The sequence below is a fragment of the Larus michahellis genome, chromosome 3 (genome assembly GCF_964199755.1).
Source record: "Larus michahellis chromosome 3, bLarMic1.1, whole genome shotgun sequence".
NCBI classification, from domain to species: Eukaryota; Metazoa; Chordata; class Aves; order Charadriiformes; family Laridae; genus Larus; species Larus michahellis.
The window spans coordinates 61,650,643-61,669,923 of record NC_133898.1 but is presented as its reverse complement, the minus strand read 5'-3'; the positions used below and the strand labels follow the sequence as shown (position 1 = coordinate 61,669,923).

The 19,281-nt window shown below is 38.6% G+C and overlaps 1 protein-coding gene across 1 annotated transcript in view; it reads right to left on the bottom strand.

Moving 5' to 3' along the window:
* The window catches only part of ESR1 (estrogen receptor 1), a 169,408-nt gene that overhangs the window by 16,682 nt on the left and 133,445 nt on the right, over window positions 1–19,281 (bottom strand). The window contains 1 exon segment of the mRNA XM_074580420.1: window positions 14,399–14,537. Within this exon segment, the coding sequence (XP_074436521.1) occupies window positions 14,399–14,537 (139 nt within the window).

Here is a 19,281-nt window from a genome sequence, read left to right as displayed (position 1 = left end):
GTGCTAATTCACACTCACCATTTTCTCCTTCCTATTCACACAAACAACTTCCCAGAGAACTTGCTCTATGATATTCCTTGTGATAGAAGTGATGCTGACTGGCCAACCTGTAGTTCCCAGACTGTTTTTCTTTCTTCTTTTGGAGATGGGTGCGACACATGCCTTTCTTCAATAACTGAGGACCTCTCCTGGTCTCCACAGCCTTTCAAAGATGACAGAGAACAACCTCACAATGACATCATCCAACACTCTGGGATGCAGTCCATCCCATGGACTTGTACGTGACAAGACTTCTTGAGAGATTCATGTCTCAGTCCTCTTTTACTAACTCAATCGTCTCCTCCTCAAACCCAGTATGTAGGAATAAGAACTTAGATTTTTATTTCAGTCTTGGAAAACCCCTGGATCTCGGAAATGTCTTTTACAGAAACACAGGATCACATGACAGACAAGTAAATATTAACAGTGAAGGGTGTTTAGGTGAGGGGAACAGGGACTTGGGGGATATTCTTATCAAACTTTCCATTCAAAGGAAAAAGCCCAAGTAGGCACAGATGCACCCATCAAACCAAAGCCGGACTGTATATTTGTTGTCTCTCTGGCTTCTTTGATCATGGTACTTCATTTGATGACGAGGGACTGGCAAGAGCAGATGGGATCCACCAGACTAGGAGAAGGAAGGTCGTCTTCACAAATGGACTTAGTAACTTGGTGAGGAAGCCTCCAGGCAAGGCTTGTCACAGGATGTGTTCCTAAGACTAAAGGTAGGTTAGGAAATAGGGGAGGCATGATTGAGAGAAAGCTGCAGGGATAACATTCACATCCCCATTTAGATGGAAGGGTATTCACAGACTTAAATCAAATGCCTGTGCTCTTACACAGAAGGAGAATTGGCAGTCTGTACACAGTCAGACAGCTGTGATGAGACTGGAAACACAAAGGCTTGGTGGGATAGGGCACAGATCAGACCAGAAAGCACATATGATTGGAGAATTGTCATGGATGGGCACAACTTCATTAGGAAAGACAAGCATGGAAGAAGAGAGGAAGAACTTGAGGTCTACATAAAGGGAGAGCTAGATTGCACAAACCATAAGAAACCAGAACCACACATGTCAGGAGACTGTATAGGTCAGATCAGAAATTAACACCAACGACACAGGGGCAAGAGGGCGGGGATTGTTACAAACTGTCTGACAAAGAGTATAAAGTCTTTCTATAAATAGCTCATAGAAGTCTCCCAATCTACAGTCTTGTGGACGATTTCTACATGGATAGACTGCAGTCATTGGCTGGAAGGTCAACATAACATTGTGCAAGTAATCCAGGGAGTTTCTGGACTGTGTTGATCATAACTTCCCAACACAAACAGCACAGTGGCCAACCAAGGGCAATGCTCTATTGACTCACTCCTCATTGCTGGTGAATGTGGACACAGATAGGAAATTTGGCTGCAGCAACCATGAGATGTGATTTAGCTCAGGATCAAGAGGTAAGCTGGGAATGCAAACAACGGAACTATGACTCCGGGTGTCAGAAGAACAGATTTATTTCGTGAATTTCTAGGCAGAATATTCTTGGAGACATGATGGGGAAAGTGTCAATGGAACAAGACGATATTTTAAGGAAAACTTATTGAGAGGTCAGGAACAAGCCCATCCCAAAGTAGAGGAAGACCAGGTATTTCAACAGAAGATCCACCTGGCTAAGCAAGGAGCCCCTTAATGAACTAAAATGCAAAAGAACATATAAGAAATATAAATAAAAGCAGTCAGCAAAGGAGGAGTACCAAAGCACTGTTTGAGCATTTATGTCTAAAACTAGTGAAGGACACAGGGTAACGAGGAGTGATTTTACAAGTATGGCAGCAACAAATGGAATTTCAGTGAGAATGAAGAGTTGACAAATGGGGGAGAAAACCTCATGAATGACTACATGGAATAGATGGAAACACTCAACAGCTTTTCTTTTTTGTGTGTGTCAGATTTCACTGTCAAAGCCAACAGAAGCATATTGACAGGTTAAGGAATTACTTAGAGAATTAGTAATTACTTTGAAGAGTAATACCAATCTTTGAGGCCAAATGGGGTTCAGGGTGCTGAAATAGTTGGTCAATGTATTCATTAGGTTACTATCTGTCACTTAGAAAAAATCAACAGAAATTGAAAGAGGTCACAGGCAAATAGTAGAAGGATAACACAACTTTGACAAAAACAAGGAGGATCCAGGAAACCAGATTGTGCTTGACCAACCTGATTGACTCTATAATAAAACAATTAGTTAAATGATCAAAGGGAAGCTGGTGGATGCAATATAATTCAACCATAGTAAGGCTTTTGGTTTACAGCATTCTTATCTGTAAGCCAGGGAAGTACAGGCTGACCAGACAGACAGATATATGGGTGGAAAATGGGCTGGATCAGCAGACTGAAAGTATACATTGATAGCTCAACACCTAGTTTGTGATAGGTAAAAAGTACTTCGAGGTTGACTCTGGAGCCAATGCTGTTCAATATATTTATCAATAATCTAAATGATGATAAAAAATTAATCTTCAAATTTGCGGATGATACTAAATTGGGGCTGGAGGGAGGCTGATATACTATGTAGCACAACTTCAGTGTTAGTGTCATCCTGGAGGAATGAACCAACAGAAACCTCATAAAGTTCAACAAGGGGAAGTACAAAATTCTGCACCCAGGGCCAGATAAACCTGTGCATCAGTACAAGTTGGAGAACACTGGGCTGTGCAGCAGCCCTCCTGGAAAATGGAAATAAAAAAAAATATAAGCCAACAGCATTCTCTCTTTGTGGATAAGGCAAATTGCATGCAAATTATGTTAGGAAGAATGTGTCCAGAAGCACAAGAGAAATTATTTTTTCCCCCACCTCTACTTGGTCCTGCTGAGGTTTTGCCTGTGTCCAGTTTCAGGCCCCTCAGCTCAAGAAGGATGTTGGATGTCTCCTCCTGTTGTGGAGTTGATCAGAGGCATGCAGTGCATGGCCTGCTAGGAGAGGTTGGGTGACTGGGTCTGTTCAGTCTGGTGAGAAGGAAGCAAAGTACGTAGGGAAAGGGACAAAAAAACCTGCAGTCTACAACTGCTTGAAGAGGCATTACAAACAGGGCGTAACCAAAGTCTTCTCAGGAGCAGTGAACGTTAAATCAAAAGGTAATTAACAGCTGTAAGCTACAGCTTGGAAGGTTTGGGCTGGATTGTAGGAGGGTGGTGCAACCCTGAAACAGGTACCCAGAAAGGTTGTGTGTTCTCCATCCTTAGAGACTTTCAAGAAAGCTACACGAAGTCACAGCTGGCCTAAGCTGGTGCTTCAAGAAGCAGGTTGGACAAAACGATCTGCAATCAAAATTTTTGTTTCTAAAGTAAATTGTTGGACAAGTTCCTGGAAGAGTTTAGTTTCAAAGGGTACCATTAGAAGCAAGGATTTATTACTGGTGTGGAGCTTTTTAACCAAGAATCCAAACATGCAGTCAGCACCTGAGTAAAGAATAAAAGCAATCCTTAAATCATATAAATAAGGTTTGATGTACTAATGCAGTTGTAAAGAAACACCACCACCATATTACAGCCCTCTGGCCTCAGTTTATGCATAAATCTGGCACAGAATATAAAATAGAGAAGAAAAAATAAAATTTAAAAGTTAACCCAACTTTCTAATACTTCAAAATCTCTTAATCCGTGTAAACTTGGATTGTGTTTTGGAGAAAGTTTTGGAAGGAGGACAATCCTTTCTATTCATTATAGTCTTTTCATTCTCAATGCATATCTTCTTGGCGTTTTATCCTCCTTACATCTCATTCTCATACTTCTGTTATAATTGGTTAGGATTTATTTCTAATTCATTAACTTATTCAGTCGTGGCATAGGCAAGGAAGAATGTCTACCTGTCCAGAGGCAAGAACACAAATTCAAGTGAGAGAACGTACTTTTTTTAGAAAGTTACCTTCAAGTATTAATTTTCCTTTCTTTTTTTTTTTTTTCTTTTTTTGGGGGGGTGAGGGGTAGCTCACTAAAATCTTTTTCAGTTGATTTACAACCCTGTTGCAATAATTATTTCTTGTTGTTTAAACAAATACAATATTTTTGGCTACTTACTCAAAAATATGTGCCATTAGTGTCAATGCATGAATCACAGTCTGAGAATCACTCACAGCTGGGCAACTGGAGAATAATTCAACATAATTCAACATGAAATCACAATTTTTTCCCTTCAAGAGTTTCTTGAAACAGACTTCTGCCAAATAAGAAATGAAACTGAAATATCAGTTCCAAACATAATTTTGAGGGAGGAAAAGAGGTAGAAGGAAAAGGGACCCCTAAGTGCAAGGCTCTCTTTTCCTCCACCGAGCTGAGCAGTTATGTTTATACCTTTTCACATAACCCACCCTTTGAGTTACTTCTGTTGGCCTCATCACTTCCCCAAAACAGGTTGAAAAAAGTGGTTGCCCACGCATAGCAGCAGTTTTCACCCAGCACCCATGTTTCCATAGCAACAAAGCAACAATTAGGATTGAGCCTGAGGCCCAATTAGGCAATTCCTACCTCTTCCAGTGCTGACAAAATTACCAGCCCACAAATTTTTTATGGTCTGTCCATTAGAATGTTATTGCAGGCTTTATGCCTTTCATCACCTTTCATCAAGACGAGATGATTTTTATATACATTAATGTGTTTTATATATATTACTTCTATTAATAGACACTGATAAACACTTACTATTTGTATGCAAAGTCATACACTAAAACAGCTTAAGGAAGAGGGGTGTCAGGAAAGCTCCATCTCCAAGGTTTTAAGACCAAATCAAGAACATCCACCGGCATGCCTTAAGTACTGCCAGATGGGCGTTGGAGGGCTACTGAAGTACTTGAGGATTCCCCCTTTTCTACAATGCTATCCTTTATCAATAATTGAAAGATGAGGAAATTGTTATCAGCAGTGAAATTTTACTTCAGACCATCCTGCATTTAACCAGTAACTCTGGAGATTGTGGAAAAGGGTAGGGAATAAGTAAGCAGAGAAAAAAATAAATCTGAAAAAAATTAGCCCCCCAAGTTCTGGAACAAAACAACAATCTCCAAAGACATTCTCCAATCTGCATGGCCTGCTGATGAAGAGAAATGCCTAGCTTATTTATTGTTCTGTGTCATTGCTCATGAGGTTAAATAGCAGTTTGCTTTAAAAAATGGCTCTTTTGATCACAACAACTAGGTTTGTACTGTCACAAAAATTGACCAGTAAGTGGTAGGTGGGCATGAAGGTGAGAGTTTCAGAAAGAAATAAATTAAAAATACAAGCCTTGCTCTGTAGTGGTTCTGTTGTGTTGCTTTCTGTGTGATTTTTCTTTTTTTAAATTGACTTGTTCATGAGCCTTTGTTACTAAAGGTGGTAGCAAATTCATTTAGAGGTAGCAACATCTTTTACTCATCCCATTTCTCCCTGAATGCTGTCTTTCAAATGACACACCCTGAAGAACTTAATCGACTACAGTCGATTAGTGGTATTACAGCCTGCTCTTCCTGGAGCATACTATTAAGAGCCCTTTTTTCTTTTTCAATATAAGCTTATCAGAACAGAGGTTTGGATAAATTGCTGGCTAAAACATACTCAAAAGTTTTAAAGTCCAAGCTTTAAAAGTCATCACTGACACATTTTTGCAATAAATATGGACTAGCACATTTATAAATTAAAAAAGAAATAAAAATCTAGTTTAAAGTTGTTTTCACCTACAGTTTGTCACCAAATACTGGAATTGCTGAAGTTGGGAAGGCTGTCTAGAGATCATCTAGTTCGATGCCCCTGCTCAGAGCAGGGCCACCTACAGCAGGTTGCTCAGGACCATTGGGAGGCAGCATTGCTGGCTAGAGAGCATCCAGCTGTGCTGACTTCACAGATGTATGGAGCTTCCCCCATCACGCTGTCCTGTAGGTGCTTCCATTTTTATGTGCCTTACGCACACTTAAGGGAGTCTCCTACTACTACATTTCGTTGATTACAACATCTCTCCTGTCCACATCACCCTGAACCCTTTCCTTGCCAGCCCAGACTACCACCTTCCTCACTTGATTGTGGGCCATCATCTCCCTCCCCTGTAGTTCCTAGTTTAAATTTCCTCTACCAGGTTGGCCAGCCTGTGGAAACTGTGCTTTTGTTATGCTTGGTGAGGTTGATCCCATCTCCTCCTAACAATCCTTGACCCTCAGAGCAGGTTCCATGATCATAAAAGTTGTATTCCCGTTGTTAACACCAGCTATGCAACCAGTTGTTGACCTGCAGGATCTATCCACTCTTCCCCAAGCCGTTTCTCCTCAGCCACCCCAGTGGATTGCCCACCTGGGCTCCCATGCCCTTAACCCTTGCCCTCAGAGCCATATAGTCGGGACAAAGTGTCTTTTCTGACTAGATCAACAGAGGATTCTCTACCTAGGCAGATAAAGCAAGAATACACTACATATTTCAGCAGTGGTGAATCAGGTCTGAAATATATAGACAATTAACTTTTAGGTACCTTTTAATTATTTTTTTTCTTGATAAAATACAATGTGAAATGGATCCACAAATATTCAGATAGGAAAAATCTCTAAAATGGTGCTATAATAATTCTAAGAAAACTGATATTTAATTTTTTTGTCACATTTGAGACATTTAGATTAGAAAATTATTATGAAGGCTATCCATTTGGGAATAACAAAGTTACAATAATTGGCTGAAAAAAATGTTATTCTTGTTGACAGGATGCCCTTTTTCAGTTTAATTCATATTCAGTCTGAACCACCTTAAAGCCAAAAAATATTTCAAAATTCTCTTCATATCATAAATGCAAAGAAAGTTTAATTTTGGAAAGATCAGCATCGCAATTCAACATGACCTAGAACTGGTGCCTGAGCTTCCAAGGTCAGAGCGACTAGATGAACAAGCAATCTTAGAATTTGTGTAGGGGCTATGTTGAATCCAGAAATGATTTCATTCTCTCTGAAAAATTCTGTTCTGTGCCTACAAACCCACACAGGGAGCCTCTTTTTCTAACAGCTGAAAATTGGGAAGATCATAATGAAAGGAATTTTTTTTCTTTTTTTTTTTTTTTAAAGAGTTCATCACTTTGAGCACCACCAACCACTTCCGCAAACTCTGGAAGGGCCCTCATAATTTATGTTTAGGTTGTTTGAATTACAAAATCAGGTAGTCTCTGACTGTTGCTCCAAGGCACAGAAAAGACTGATTTACAATAAATAGAAATTATTGCTTTTGCATTATTTTAAGATGTATAATTCTTTCTCTTGTAACATTTTTTTTCATTCTCTAGGGTCTAACAATATAATAATGCATCTCAAAATCCAACAATAAAGTGAAACATGAAAGAGAAATTCAATTATTTCAAGAGATTCCATAACTCTCTACAAGTTGATCTATTTAGCTCTATCAGGTAAGTAGCCTGATGACAGGGTGATTGTTTGAGTTGGGTTTCCAGCATGGAATCTATTACTATTAAAGATGTGATGAAAATGAAATGCACAATCGTTTTTCAAATTTATTTTGAAGTGCAAATTTAGATATACTTGTTGCCTATGCGTTTTTTCCCTTTGAAATAAGTAAGAGCAGCAGGTCACTAATGAAGCATTCTGAATCAAGCATAGGAATCTGGGCAGGCTGGATCAATGGGACAAGGCCAGCTGTATGAGGTTCAACACGGCCAAGTGACGGGTCCTGCACTTGGGGCACAACAACCCATGCAGTGCTACAGGCTTGGGGAAGAGTGGCTGGAGAGCTGCCTGGCAGAAAAGGACCTGGGGGTGTTGGCCAACTGCCAGCTGAATATGAGACAGCAGTGTGCCCAGGTGGCCAAGAAGGCCAACAGCATCCTGGCCTGTATCAGGAACAGTGCAGTGAGTAGAACTCAGGAAGTGATCATCCCCCTGTACTCGGCACTGGTGAGGCCCCATCTCGAGTACTGTGTTCAGTTCTGGGCCCCTCACCATAAAAAGACATTGAGGTGCTGAAGCGGGTCCAGAGAAGGGCAACAAAGCTGGTGAGGGGTCTGGAGAATAAGTCTTAGGAGGAGCGGCTGAGGAAACTGCGATTGTTCAGCCTGGAGAAAAGCAGGCTGAGGGGAGACCTTATCACTCTCTACAACTACCTGAAAGGAGGATGTAGAGAGGTGGGGGTCGGTCTCTTCTCCCAAGTAACAGGCGATAGGACAAGAGGAAATGGCCTCAAGTTGCACCAGGGGAGGCTTAGACTGGATATTAGGAAAAATTTTTACACTGAAAGGGTTCTCAAGCATTGGAAGAGGCTGCCCAGGGAAGCGGTGGAATTGTCATCCCTGGAGGTATTTAGAAGATGGTAGACATAGTGCTTAGCGATATGGTTTAGTGATGGTTTTTGTCAGTGTTAGGGTGATGGTTGGACTCAATGATCTTAAAGGTCCCTTCCAACCTAGACAATTCTATGAGTCTGTGATTATTTGATCTGAGATCACTTTGCTTCCATTTTTCTAATAAGTCAATGATAATTAATGCAGCCACAATTACATAGTGCCAAAAAAAATGTTGTGCATTTACTCAAGTAAAGTGTACTCAAGTACAAGTGTGATGTCCTTAGGCATTTGGAACGCTTTACAAGGTGAGGGACTAGCAAAACATACTTGGATTTCATCCTGATGCTCTTCTATTCTATCTAATCTTCTCTCTATCAAAACACTGGAAAGCACTATCTGCACAGAAAACTTAAAAGATTCTTTTCAGATGTGGTGAGAAACTTTCAGACCAAAGCCATAAAAGCAGTAAATTCTTCAGCTGCCATTCACTATTATTACAGCGAACGCTGTCTTTATGCTATTCATGCTAGCTGCTGTTTAAAGATATCCGTGGCCTCCTGCCATTACTCAGTATTAAAGTCAATCAAGGGAAAATTCTTCAATTTCTTCCAAAAGAATGAAAAAGTTCCATCAAGCACTGGAAGAGGAAGTGAACAAGAGTTTCCAAATTAAAAAAAAACAACAACTGAATAGCAGACTAGATTTCTCCACAGAAACAAGGAAATAACCTGGTAGAAACATGGAAATACTGATGACGTTTAACTGAAATTTTATAAGTCCCTACACTGATTTTTTGCTGCTAGACATTTTTTGCAGTCAAGATAAGAAAATAACATTAGAACATAACATGAGAACAACCATAGTGGCTCATATCAAAGGTATATTTATCCCTGGGCTAAGCATATATGCATTTGGATCTGCTGATTTCAAGTGATTACCTCTAGTGCTAGATTGGAAGAGATAGTAACTTGTGAATTACCATCTTCTCAATGCATTCATGACCTTATGCAATTTCTATCATCTCTATTTTGTTTTCCTTCTTCTATTGAGCATCGCAGGCAGACAAGTCAGTGTATTTAGTTATTCTTTGTACCAAAGCTTGTCTCTCCTTGAATGCCTATGCAACCCCTCTGGGTACATTTCCTCTTTTTTCAATATTCCTGTTAAGATAAGGAAAATCAGAATGGCAGAGTTTTCCAAGCACAGATGCCGCACAGATTTAAGCAGTGGAATAACAATGGTCTGTACTTTTTCCTCTTGTAACGACTCTTGGGGGAAAAGCTGTAGTCTATTTACTTTTCAACTGCTAGCGAGCAAAGAACTGCTGGTTTCACAGAACTGGCTACTGTTAACAGCAAGATGGCAAGATCAACTCAGGATTATTCTTCTCCTGTATGCATCAGTTCACATTTGTCCACATAAAATTTGGATATCGTTTAATACTTTTTGGAAATCAAACAAGATCTCCTTCGTCCATTTGCTTGTTAATTTCATCAAAGAACTCCAATGTATTGATGAGGCATGGCTTCCCCTTACAAAATGCATGGTGACTCTTTACTCCTGTGTCATGGTTATTCACACCTCAGCCAGTTCTCTTCTTTAGATGGTATCCCATCAGTTTCCTTACACTGGTCACCAGGCTTACTGGGCAGAAGTTCAAGGATGTTTCAGGTGAGAAGTCATCCACCTCAGTCAGCAATTCAACTATTTCTACCATGAGCTTCTCTACAATTATGTTTCAAACCTTTAAGTAACCTCCGATCAGCATGATATTTGAATGCAACAAATCCTTTACAAATATAATAAAATATGACTTTCTCATTCCTGAGGAAACATTACATTTTCTTCAAAATTATAAACAGCCTATTGTCAGGCCTGACAAATTTCAGTCCTGGTCTAATGACATTTTTAAGGTCTAGTTTCTTGGGAACCCTCCAGACAGGAAACATCTGGTTTGTGCCATTAGAAACATAAGCCTTTTCTTCTAGATTTGCCTTATGCAAGATACTAATTTTCAAACACAGAATATAAAAGATTTGCATTTATTCTGGTCCTTCTTTGACTGTATCAGACACTGTGAGTGTGCAATTGTATTTCCTATTTAAGTGTATTTTTCTAATCTATAATTATTGTCATTTGAGCTTTTTTAATAGCATCAGGTGTACACTGTAAAAACGTGCCAGTTATGTAACTGGCAGACTGCTACAAGTCCTGATTTTACACCAAGACTCAAGTGTTTAGGTAGTGTGTTAACTAAGATAGGGTGCATTATCACACAGAATACCCTAATTACAAGGCAGAGTGGGAACAGAAAGGGATAATGTGATGATACTCATCCATACAGAAGGCAGTAGTCTACACATACTGGCAGCTAAATTGTTGTATAATTATTTCTATAGGCAAAGCAAAATTTAAGAAGGAACTTAAAATGAATAACAAAGGGATGCTTTTTTGAAGGCGTCTTCCAAGTGTGAATTGCTACATAGGAAAATTATAGAGTTATTTATTCGAAAATGTAACAAGTAGACTCTCACAGAATGAGAAAAGACAGTCTCTAAAAGATCTTCAGAGACAAGACAAGTTCATGTTTAATATGACACAAGTAGGAGGAATGAGCTGGGAGAAGAAAAAATGGATTTGTTCAAAAAGGAGCAAAGTTGGAATGTTATTTTTATGGCATTTTGGACAGATATGAACAAGACAAGACTATTTTATCTAGCCAAAAGGTAAAATAGTTGCACAATAAAACTCAACGTGACCTGAGCTTTATGTAGAGATGTATACAAATGACTATCTATCTCCAAGATTCTAGACAGAAAGAATCTGTTAGAGACAGGAGAAGTCTGAATGTGAAAAATTAAAGGGAAGTACAAATCAGAGAGGATGTCTGCCACAGAAATGATCAGAGAGAAGTAGAGGCGTATGCAAATTGTGGTAAAGCTCCATACTAACAGTACTGAATTTGCACTAAGCCCAGAAGATGACAGGTTAGAGACAGATCTAGGTTTTACCACCTGTAGTTGGTGATTCTGGATTATAGACAGTAGCTAAATTAATACTTGTTAATGCTGTTAACCCCACAGATCAGGTAACAGGGAAAATGTGATGGGGATTCAGGACAGAAGGCTGTGGATGAAAATACTGAAAAGGAGTATCCTGTAAAGAACATGCTGAAGGGTAAGGAGAGAAGAACAGATGAAAGGAACTTGTACTACAGCATCCATCTTTTCCATTATTTTAGCCATCCAGTCACATGATTTAATTATTTAGATCAACAACAATAATGCACCAAACAATTTTTGCACGCTTGTGGTATTTGCCCAAATACTTGATCCAGCGGAAGGACTCCATAGGGTTAAACAGGCTTTGAAGTGGTCTCTGTCCTGCCCTCTCAAATGTGACAAACAATATACTTTTCCCCTATATGATTTTCAAAAGGCAACTTGCCTAAATCAAATTAGCACATCAAACTATTGTTAGTGCTACTTAACTAGGAAATCAACAGTTAGTTAACTAATTAGCATATCAGTGCTCCCCAGAGTACTCTGTCCAGTTCTGGAGTCCCTACTACAAAAGAGATATGGACGTGCTGGACCGTGTCCAGAGAAGGGCCACGAGGATGACCAGAGGGCTGGAGCATCTCTCCTATGAGGACAGACTGAGAGAGCTGGGGTTGTTCAGTCTGGAGAAAAGAAGGCTCCGAGGAGACCTTATAGTGCCCTACCAGTATCTTAAGGGGGCCTGCAAGAAAGCTGGTGAGGGACTTTTTAGGATGTCGGGTAATGGTAGGACTAGAGGGAATGGATTAAAACTAGAGATGGGTCAATTCAGATTGGATGTTAGGAAGAAGTTCTTCACCATGAGGGTGGTGAGACACCAGAACAGGTTGTCCAGAGAGGTGGTGGAAGCCCCATCCCTGGAAATGTTTAAGGCCAGGCTGGATGGGGCTCTGAGCAGCTTGATCTAGTGGGAGGTGTCCCTGCCCATGGCAGAGGGGTTGGAACTGGATGATCTTTAAGGTCCCTTCCAACCCTGACAATTCTGTGATTGTATGATTCTATTATTTTAGTTTTAGCAATTATCCCTATCAAGCAGAGGTATACGATGCCTTAGAAACATGTTTCTTATTATTTGAAGATGAGAAGATGTAATAGTTCTACAGTTTTAAAAACAGTCTTGTTTGAAATCAGAAAACAAAGAGCCTGTTTTGATTACGAAGTTAATTCATTTTTGAGCCCTAAAGAAATATGCGGTTCCAGTTGCATGCAATTGTTTTCTTTAATCCAGCAGAGTTGGTTTAAACTGTATGAATCAACTGCTCAGACTCCATTTTTATTCAGAGCACGGGCATTTTTATCTGAAGTAGACCAAAGTTTCAAGTGTTTCCCTAGCTGTTTTTCTTAGCTAAGAGGAGAAAAAATGGTACTCTGTCTCTGCTCTTCAGTTTTCAATTTTTTCTCACAACCTGTATTATGGAATGTGGAAGAGATGGAAGGTCTTTGGAACCTATATTGCAATTTATAGTAGTTTCAATATTATGCTATACTTACTTCCCTACAGTAGTAAATTTTACTTCTTATGTGCACTAAGAAATTATTTTAAAACTTTTGTTCTTATGAGAAGACTATACTTACATTTAGGCAAACATATTTTCTGTACACAAAATGAGAATGTGTTTTATATGTATCTAGTTCCATAGCTCACAGATCATATGCTTACACAAGTGGAATGGGTTTTTTTCTAAGGCAATAAATACTTCTCTATTCCTATGAAACATTATATTTTACACTGTTAGGCATTATCATTTATGTTTTACTAAAATACGGAAAGTAAACCAATAAAGGGGGAAAAAAAATCGAAGGATAAACACTGCACAAATGCAAACATGAAAACTCAGTACCCCATAGTTAACAGAGAAAGTTGCTCAAAAGACGTTTTTCTGCTAATACGAGTTTTGACTCATTCACCAGCTAATGGTTGCAGTAGCTGGAGGCGCTGCCCTTGACCTTTTGTTGCCACCCCTCTGCTGTAGCTTACTGCCCCCGCAGCTATGAGGTGAGATCAGAAGCATGCCCAGCTCTCAACTGCCTCACCACATCCTCAGCTCAGCTCTTCCTCCACCTTCAATTTACACCAAGAAGCCAAACTGCACTGAAGTGACCAGTGTGCACATGTAAGCTTCTCCAGCCAACTCTGGTATGTGGGCTGTGGTCTTCAACAAAAGAGGACTACTAATAGCTAGGGTGACTCTTTAACCAACCGTTTCTGGATTTGCCACAGTCATTTGCCAAAACCCCTGCTCACTGGTTATTCGCTCTTAATGCTCTTTCCCAAGGCTGAAATTTTTTGTGACTGGGAAAAAAGAGAACCTGAGTTTGCATTAAGATAAATAGAATACATCTTAAAAAATCTATCAATCTTCCTGCTTTTATTTGTGAAGACTGCCAGATAAAGTACAGGATATTGCATGGCAGAGATGCATATTTTTCTCTCTCACTTAGAAACACCTACTGCATATTAGCAAGTCTTAAGGCAGCAAGCAGGTATGTTTTACATATTTGACTCCAGATTTCAGGAGGAAAAAAACAAAACAAAACAAAACACTCTAATGTATTCTCTGCAAATAAGAGACTCCACCAGGATTTGCTTCCAAAATTTTGTCTGCTTGGATAAACCAATTCTAACTAAGACTAACTAGGAGTATTTTACGTAAGCAGAAATAATTATTTGAACAAAAGTGACTATGGTTCTGTATTTAATTTTAATTTAATTTAGGTTTGCAACAAACTACAGATTATAAGAGAAATTTTCTGCTGCCTTTGAAAGAAAGCACTTCCAGCAGCAGGCAACTTTCACATGTGTTACTTCTCTAATAAATGACCAGCATCTCTTTCCAGAGCATTTCTACATTTCTGATAGTTCCTTTTCCAGTCCAACCTACTATAATTCTGTTTAACTTGTGATCTACTGTCAAACTGTAGTATCGGTGGGATGACTACAAGCTAAAAATTAATCTCATAGCAGTAGAAATACATTCAATTAAATAATTCACAGCAACATGCAGACTCACCTGTCCAGTAATAGGTTAGGTGCAAATAAAAGCTTTCCTGGGTGTTCCATGGAGCGCCAGACTAAGCCAATCATCAATATCTCTAACCAGGCACATTCCAGTAGGTGGACCTGATCATGGAGTGTTAAATCCACAAATCCTGAAAGAACAAATAGGAGACAGAAAAACACTCCAGGTTAGTAAGTGGAACAACATTGTTCGGAGAATCAGGTTAAGAAGTGCACCACAGCTGGATAACCGACAAGAAAAAGCAATAAAAGATACTCGTCCTCTTTACGTTTTGGGCTGAGTTTTGTCCATTATTAGGTCCACCATGGCTCCATTCTACAGAAGTCAGCACTTTCTAGCCCCTGGTTGTCTCCTGGCTGCACCCTGCCCCAAGGGCAGGGCAAGAGCCAGGTGAACATCTCCATCCCCACGCCTGTTGTTAGTGGCCTGGGAAGCCAGGGGCATGCTGAGGAAAGGAGCAGATGGAGCGGTGGTCATGATGGAGGGAAAATGGAAACATGCCTTTTATAAAATAGCTCTGATTGGCTACTCCCAGACCACTTCTGGTGGAATGCTGTTTTACAGACTCCTGAACAAATCACCTTACTGTAAGTGCCATACCGATGTGGAAGAGGGCCCAATACAGCATTTCAAATAAACTAGCAAGCAAATGCTGACCAGTGCACAATTAGAATTCGCTGATGAACCACTTGCTTTTATTTCTATTGGACTACAGCACCTGGAGGAAGGAGGTGACTTGTCTTACTCTGTATTTAAACAATGCTAGAAGCAATACATGCAAAATTGTTTATAACAATACTAAAATATGAATATGAAAGAATAACAATGAAGGCAGACATTAAAGTATAATGACAGTGGTCATTCCTGTTTCCATTTCATGGAACAGATTATATCATTCTCTATTTGAGAGTCTCACTTTTCATGAGCGTTACTTTCAATCCAAAGACATAAGTGAAGAGGAGATTGCGTAATACAATTTGTTAGATCCTAGTGTAAGTTATGCTTTGAAAATAGCATGAATTTGCTAAAATGAAATGTGTAGAAGTTCCCTTAAAACAGATCTTATTTATCTTTTACTCAGTGTTATATGTGAAACACATTACTGAACTTTGGCATATTTTTTTCAATAGTAATTTATTCAAATTGGTCTTCAGAATACAAGTTACAGGGTAAACTACCTTACCAGCCCAGTAAATGGCATTGATTTTGCTTCTGTATTTTGTCCTTACTAAAGGTGTATATACTGAGTCAGTTTCAAGTAATATACCTGACATTCTCTCAAGTACTATCTTCAGAAAAAAAAAACAAACCAACACATATTTTTAAAGTTAAATGTTGTGCTATGAAATATATTCTAAAATAACAAAGAGGAAAAAAGGAACAAAATATAGTTCACAATAACTTAGAAATTATCACCTTCTTCTATTAATAAATTAATCTTCTATCACCAAAAGAGTTGTTGATATAATTATTTTTAATGAAAACATCTGAGCGAGCTTGTCAGTCTATTCATAAAGAATCATTCAAAAGAAGGAAACAGCTTTGACACATTTGAAATTAAACACATCTATCAATCATTAGGAGTGAATTTAGGCAGCTGTATTAACTGCTATTTTCATGAAAGAGGTGAACTATTTAAAAAAAAAAAAGTGTCTTCTCCTTTATTTTTTCTTTATTACCAAAATATGACCCTCAGGCTTCACAGACTGATGGAATGGCATTTGCCTGAGTCACCAAACAGCCTGAAACAATAGAGCTGAAACTTAAAAGAGCAACATTCTGAACTACAAAGCATTGATTACAGCACTCAAGAATGAAACTGGCAGAAAGAAACTGCTGTATATTTATGGAGAACAAACAATAAACACTATGTTTCCTATTAAGTATTGCCTTAGTATGACAACACATAATAATATAGTGTTTTTATCTATGCTTGAAGAATACCACAGCAATGCAGGGACGCAAGTCCCCATGTGGTGTCTGAGGTTTGCATTACAAGTCAGTTATATTGCCATCATTTCATGTGGCTGCACGCTATGATACAGCAGATTGGATTGCTTTGATTGTTTCAGAAAAACTGAGCTTGTTACAACTGTGGCAATTCACTGTCCTATAAAACTCTGCAGATTCTACAATATTCTGGATGCTAAAGTGTTTTGCTTTGTTCTCCACACTGTCTTGGTCTTTTTTTTACCACACCTATTCTCAAACCCCTTTGAAGCCCTGTCTCTTTATTAGCTCTGTTTTTCCCCAACTCCACATACGAAAATTCAGATTGCACCAAGGCTAAGTAATCTGCACAAAAAACTAAAAAGAGAAAGCAAAAAAGAAAGCTAATAAATAACCTCCCTAGCATTATAGAGGGGGGATATTTTGTTAGCCTGCTCTGAGAACACAAATATACTGTTCAACAACCCTAACATCTTTTAAAGTGCCTGAATGTGACTACTTTGCCTTAAAAAACTTAACAGGTTTGGCCAACAATATTATTGCTGTCTGGAATATTAACTTTTATTTCAGTGAAGCTAAGGAAATTGCAAAAAACTAGGATGAAAAAGAAACCTGATTGTGAGTCCATCGTTTAAAGCATTAAATGATCTGTCAACCTGACATCTACTTTGGGTTCTGTAACAAAACAGCTAAGACAAACCTTGATTACTGCAGGTTTAAAAGTATGTGAAATAATAATACACATCAACTGTAATTCATAGAAAACCTTATCAAATTAACTTGATGGCTTTTTAGGTGACACTATAAATTTAGTTGATAAAAATTATAGTTTTGATGAAACTGGCTTCTACAGAACATTTGATTTTGTAAAAACACGCAACACATTAACCAAATTAAAATATTTTAAATGACACATATTAGTATGGAATGGTAATGAACTGAACTGAAGTGTTTCTAGAGGAACACCATACAGTTTTCTTCTTTACCCTAGACTTTTTTTTAATGATGACATGGAAAAAAAAAAAATGGAAATCACGATTCAGATGTCATCCAGATGGCAGGTGGGAAATAATGCAAAAACTCAGGTTGACAATGTAAGCCATCTAAATCACTCACTAGCTTCATCATAAAAGATATAAAGGCATAAGTTTGAAACCAAGCACATTATGCATATATACCAGATGGAAACAGTAGCAGCAGTGAAGAGGACTTTGAAATGACGGAGAAAATTCATCCCAGTTTGAACTTCCAGAGGGAAGCTGCATCTAATAAAGATGAAAGCCAGGGAAACTCTGAGAGAGTAAGGAAGTTAAATTACCTCTGTGTCACCTGAATCTGGTAACCATTCTTCAAGCAGGATGAGAAGTGGGACAGAATGATAGAACAACGTGAAAATGAATTGAAAAACATTGAAAAACATGTCTTCTAGTGAGGAATAAGAGGAATTTAGTTACTCTTTGTGAAGCTAAACAGGCTAGAGGCCTTAAGGGACTGCAATGGGTAAATATCTAGAGAAAACGAGAAAGACATTATAAAAGGAAATGTCATAACACGCAGAAGCCCATGCTGGAAGCTAAACCTGCTCCAAGCCAGACTACAAATGAGAGGCCATTGTTAACAACAAAAGTAGTTATTATCTAAGCAACATACTAAGGTTCCATGAATTTGCTATCATTAGAAATGTTAATCAAGATTTAATTATTATTTTTAAGACATACTCTTGTTCAAGCAAGCTAATTCAGAATAATGTTACAGAAGGTTAAATTGATGAATAAATCATTAGTCACTTCATCACTCAGAGCATGCTGCACTTTAATGTCACTAAAATTATGTTTAGATGTGCACTGCATTCTCGAATATCAGTGTTCTTTTAATGCTGACAAGTTCTGAAAGAAAAGATATTTTTGAATTCTAAATGTTTTGTTATTGTGCTTTAAGGAAAAAGGAAGACCTTCACTTCACTGTTGATAAATTAATTAGGTGCAGTTTATGGATATAACCTACAGCTGACTCCTTATACCAGACTGACCAACTGTATGACCTCATGAGACATATCAACATCCTTGTGTGGCCAAAACCCACAAGACCTAAACTGCCATTAAACCATTCATATGTCATATGCTCGGCAGGAGAAAGTCACTTATGGAATAAAAGCCATGGCTGGACCATCCCTTTATCATATACAGAAAAATTAACAGAATTTTTGAGTGACTGCCAACACAGAACGCAATAATTGTTCCATGAACTCTGTATAAATACGGAAATCTGAACTTCTGAAAAGCCAGAAAGGTCTTCTGAGCACTAAGCTAAGAGTAGGTGGCAATTAAATTTGTTATATGCAGAATACCGAACAGTGATATTCAAACTAAACTGATTATCCTTTCTAATATAAAGCAGCAGTATGTGCCGCGTCAGTGACAATACGATACAAATATCTTTCTTCCAGACAATAAGACACCCTGAAGCAGCAGTGGATCCACGGAGGAAAAGCTATAAAAAAACTACTTCAGCAAGCATGACTTTCTAAAGGTGACATTACACTTGGGGATCCAAAAGTGCATGATCTTACCATCCTAAACAAGGAAGGCAGCAACCATCTACAAAAGGTATGAGCAAATCTCTTTGTACACTGGGAATTTGGGCCATTGCTCGAAGGGAAGTGTTGCCGTCAAAGACTCTGGAAGTAGAATTAAGTAAAACATGTACCCCTGACAACAACAGAGAAGTTGTTTATGCACAAGATTGTTTGGTTGCAGTAAGGAACAACATAAAGCTCAGATGGTTCTCATCTATTGCTACTGTAACATACATTGTGAACCCTGCAGTCTGAAATAACCAGCAACAACATACATATATATATGTCAAATTTTGCCAATCAAATATTTTGAAACTCATAAATTCATCATTTGCTTTAGTGACTTTTG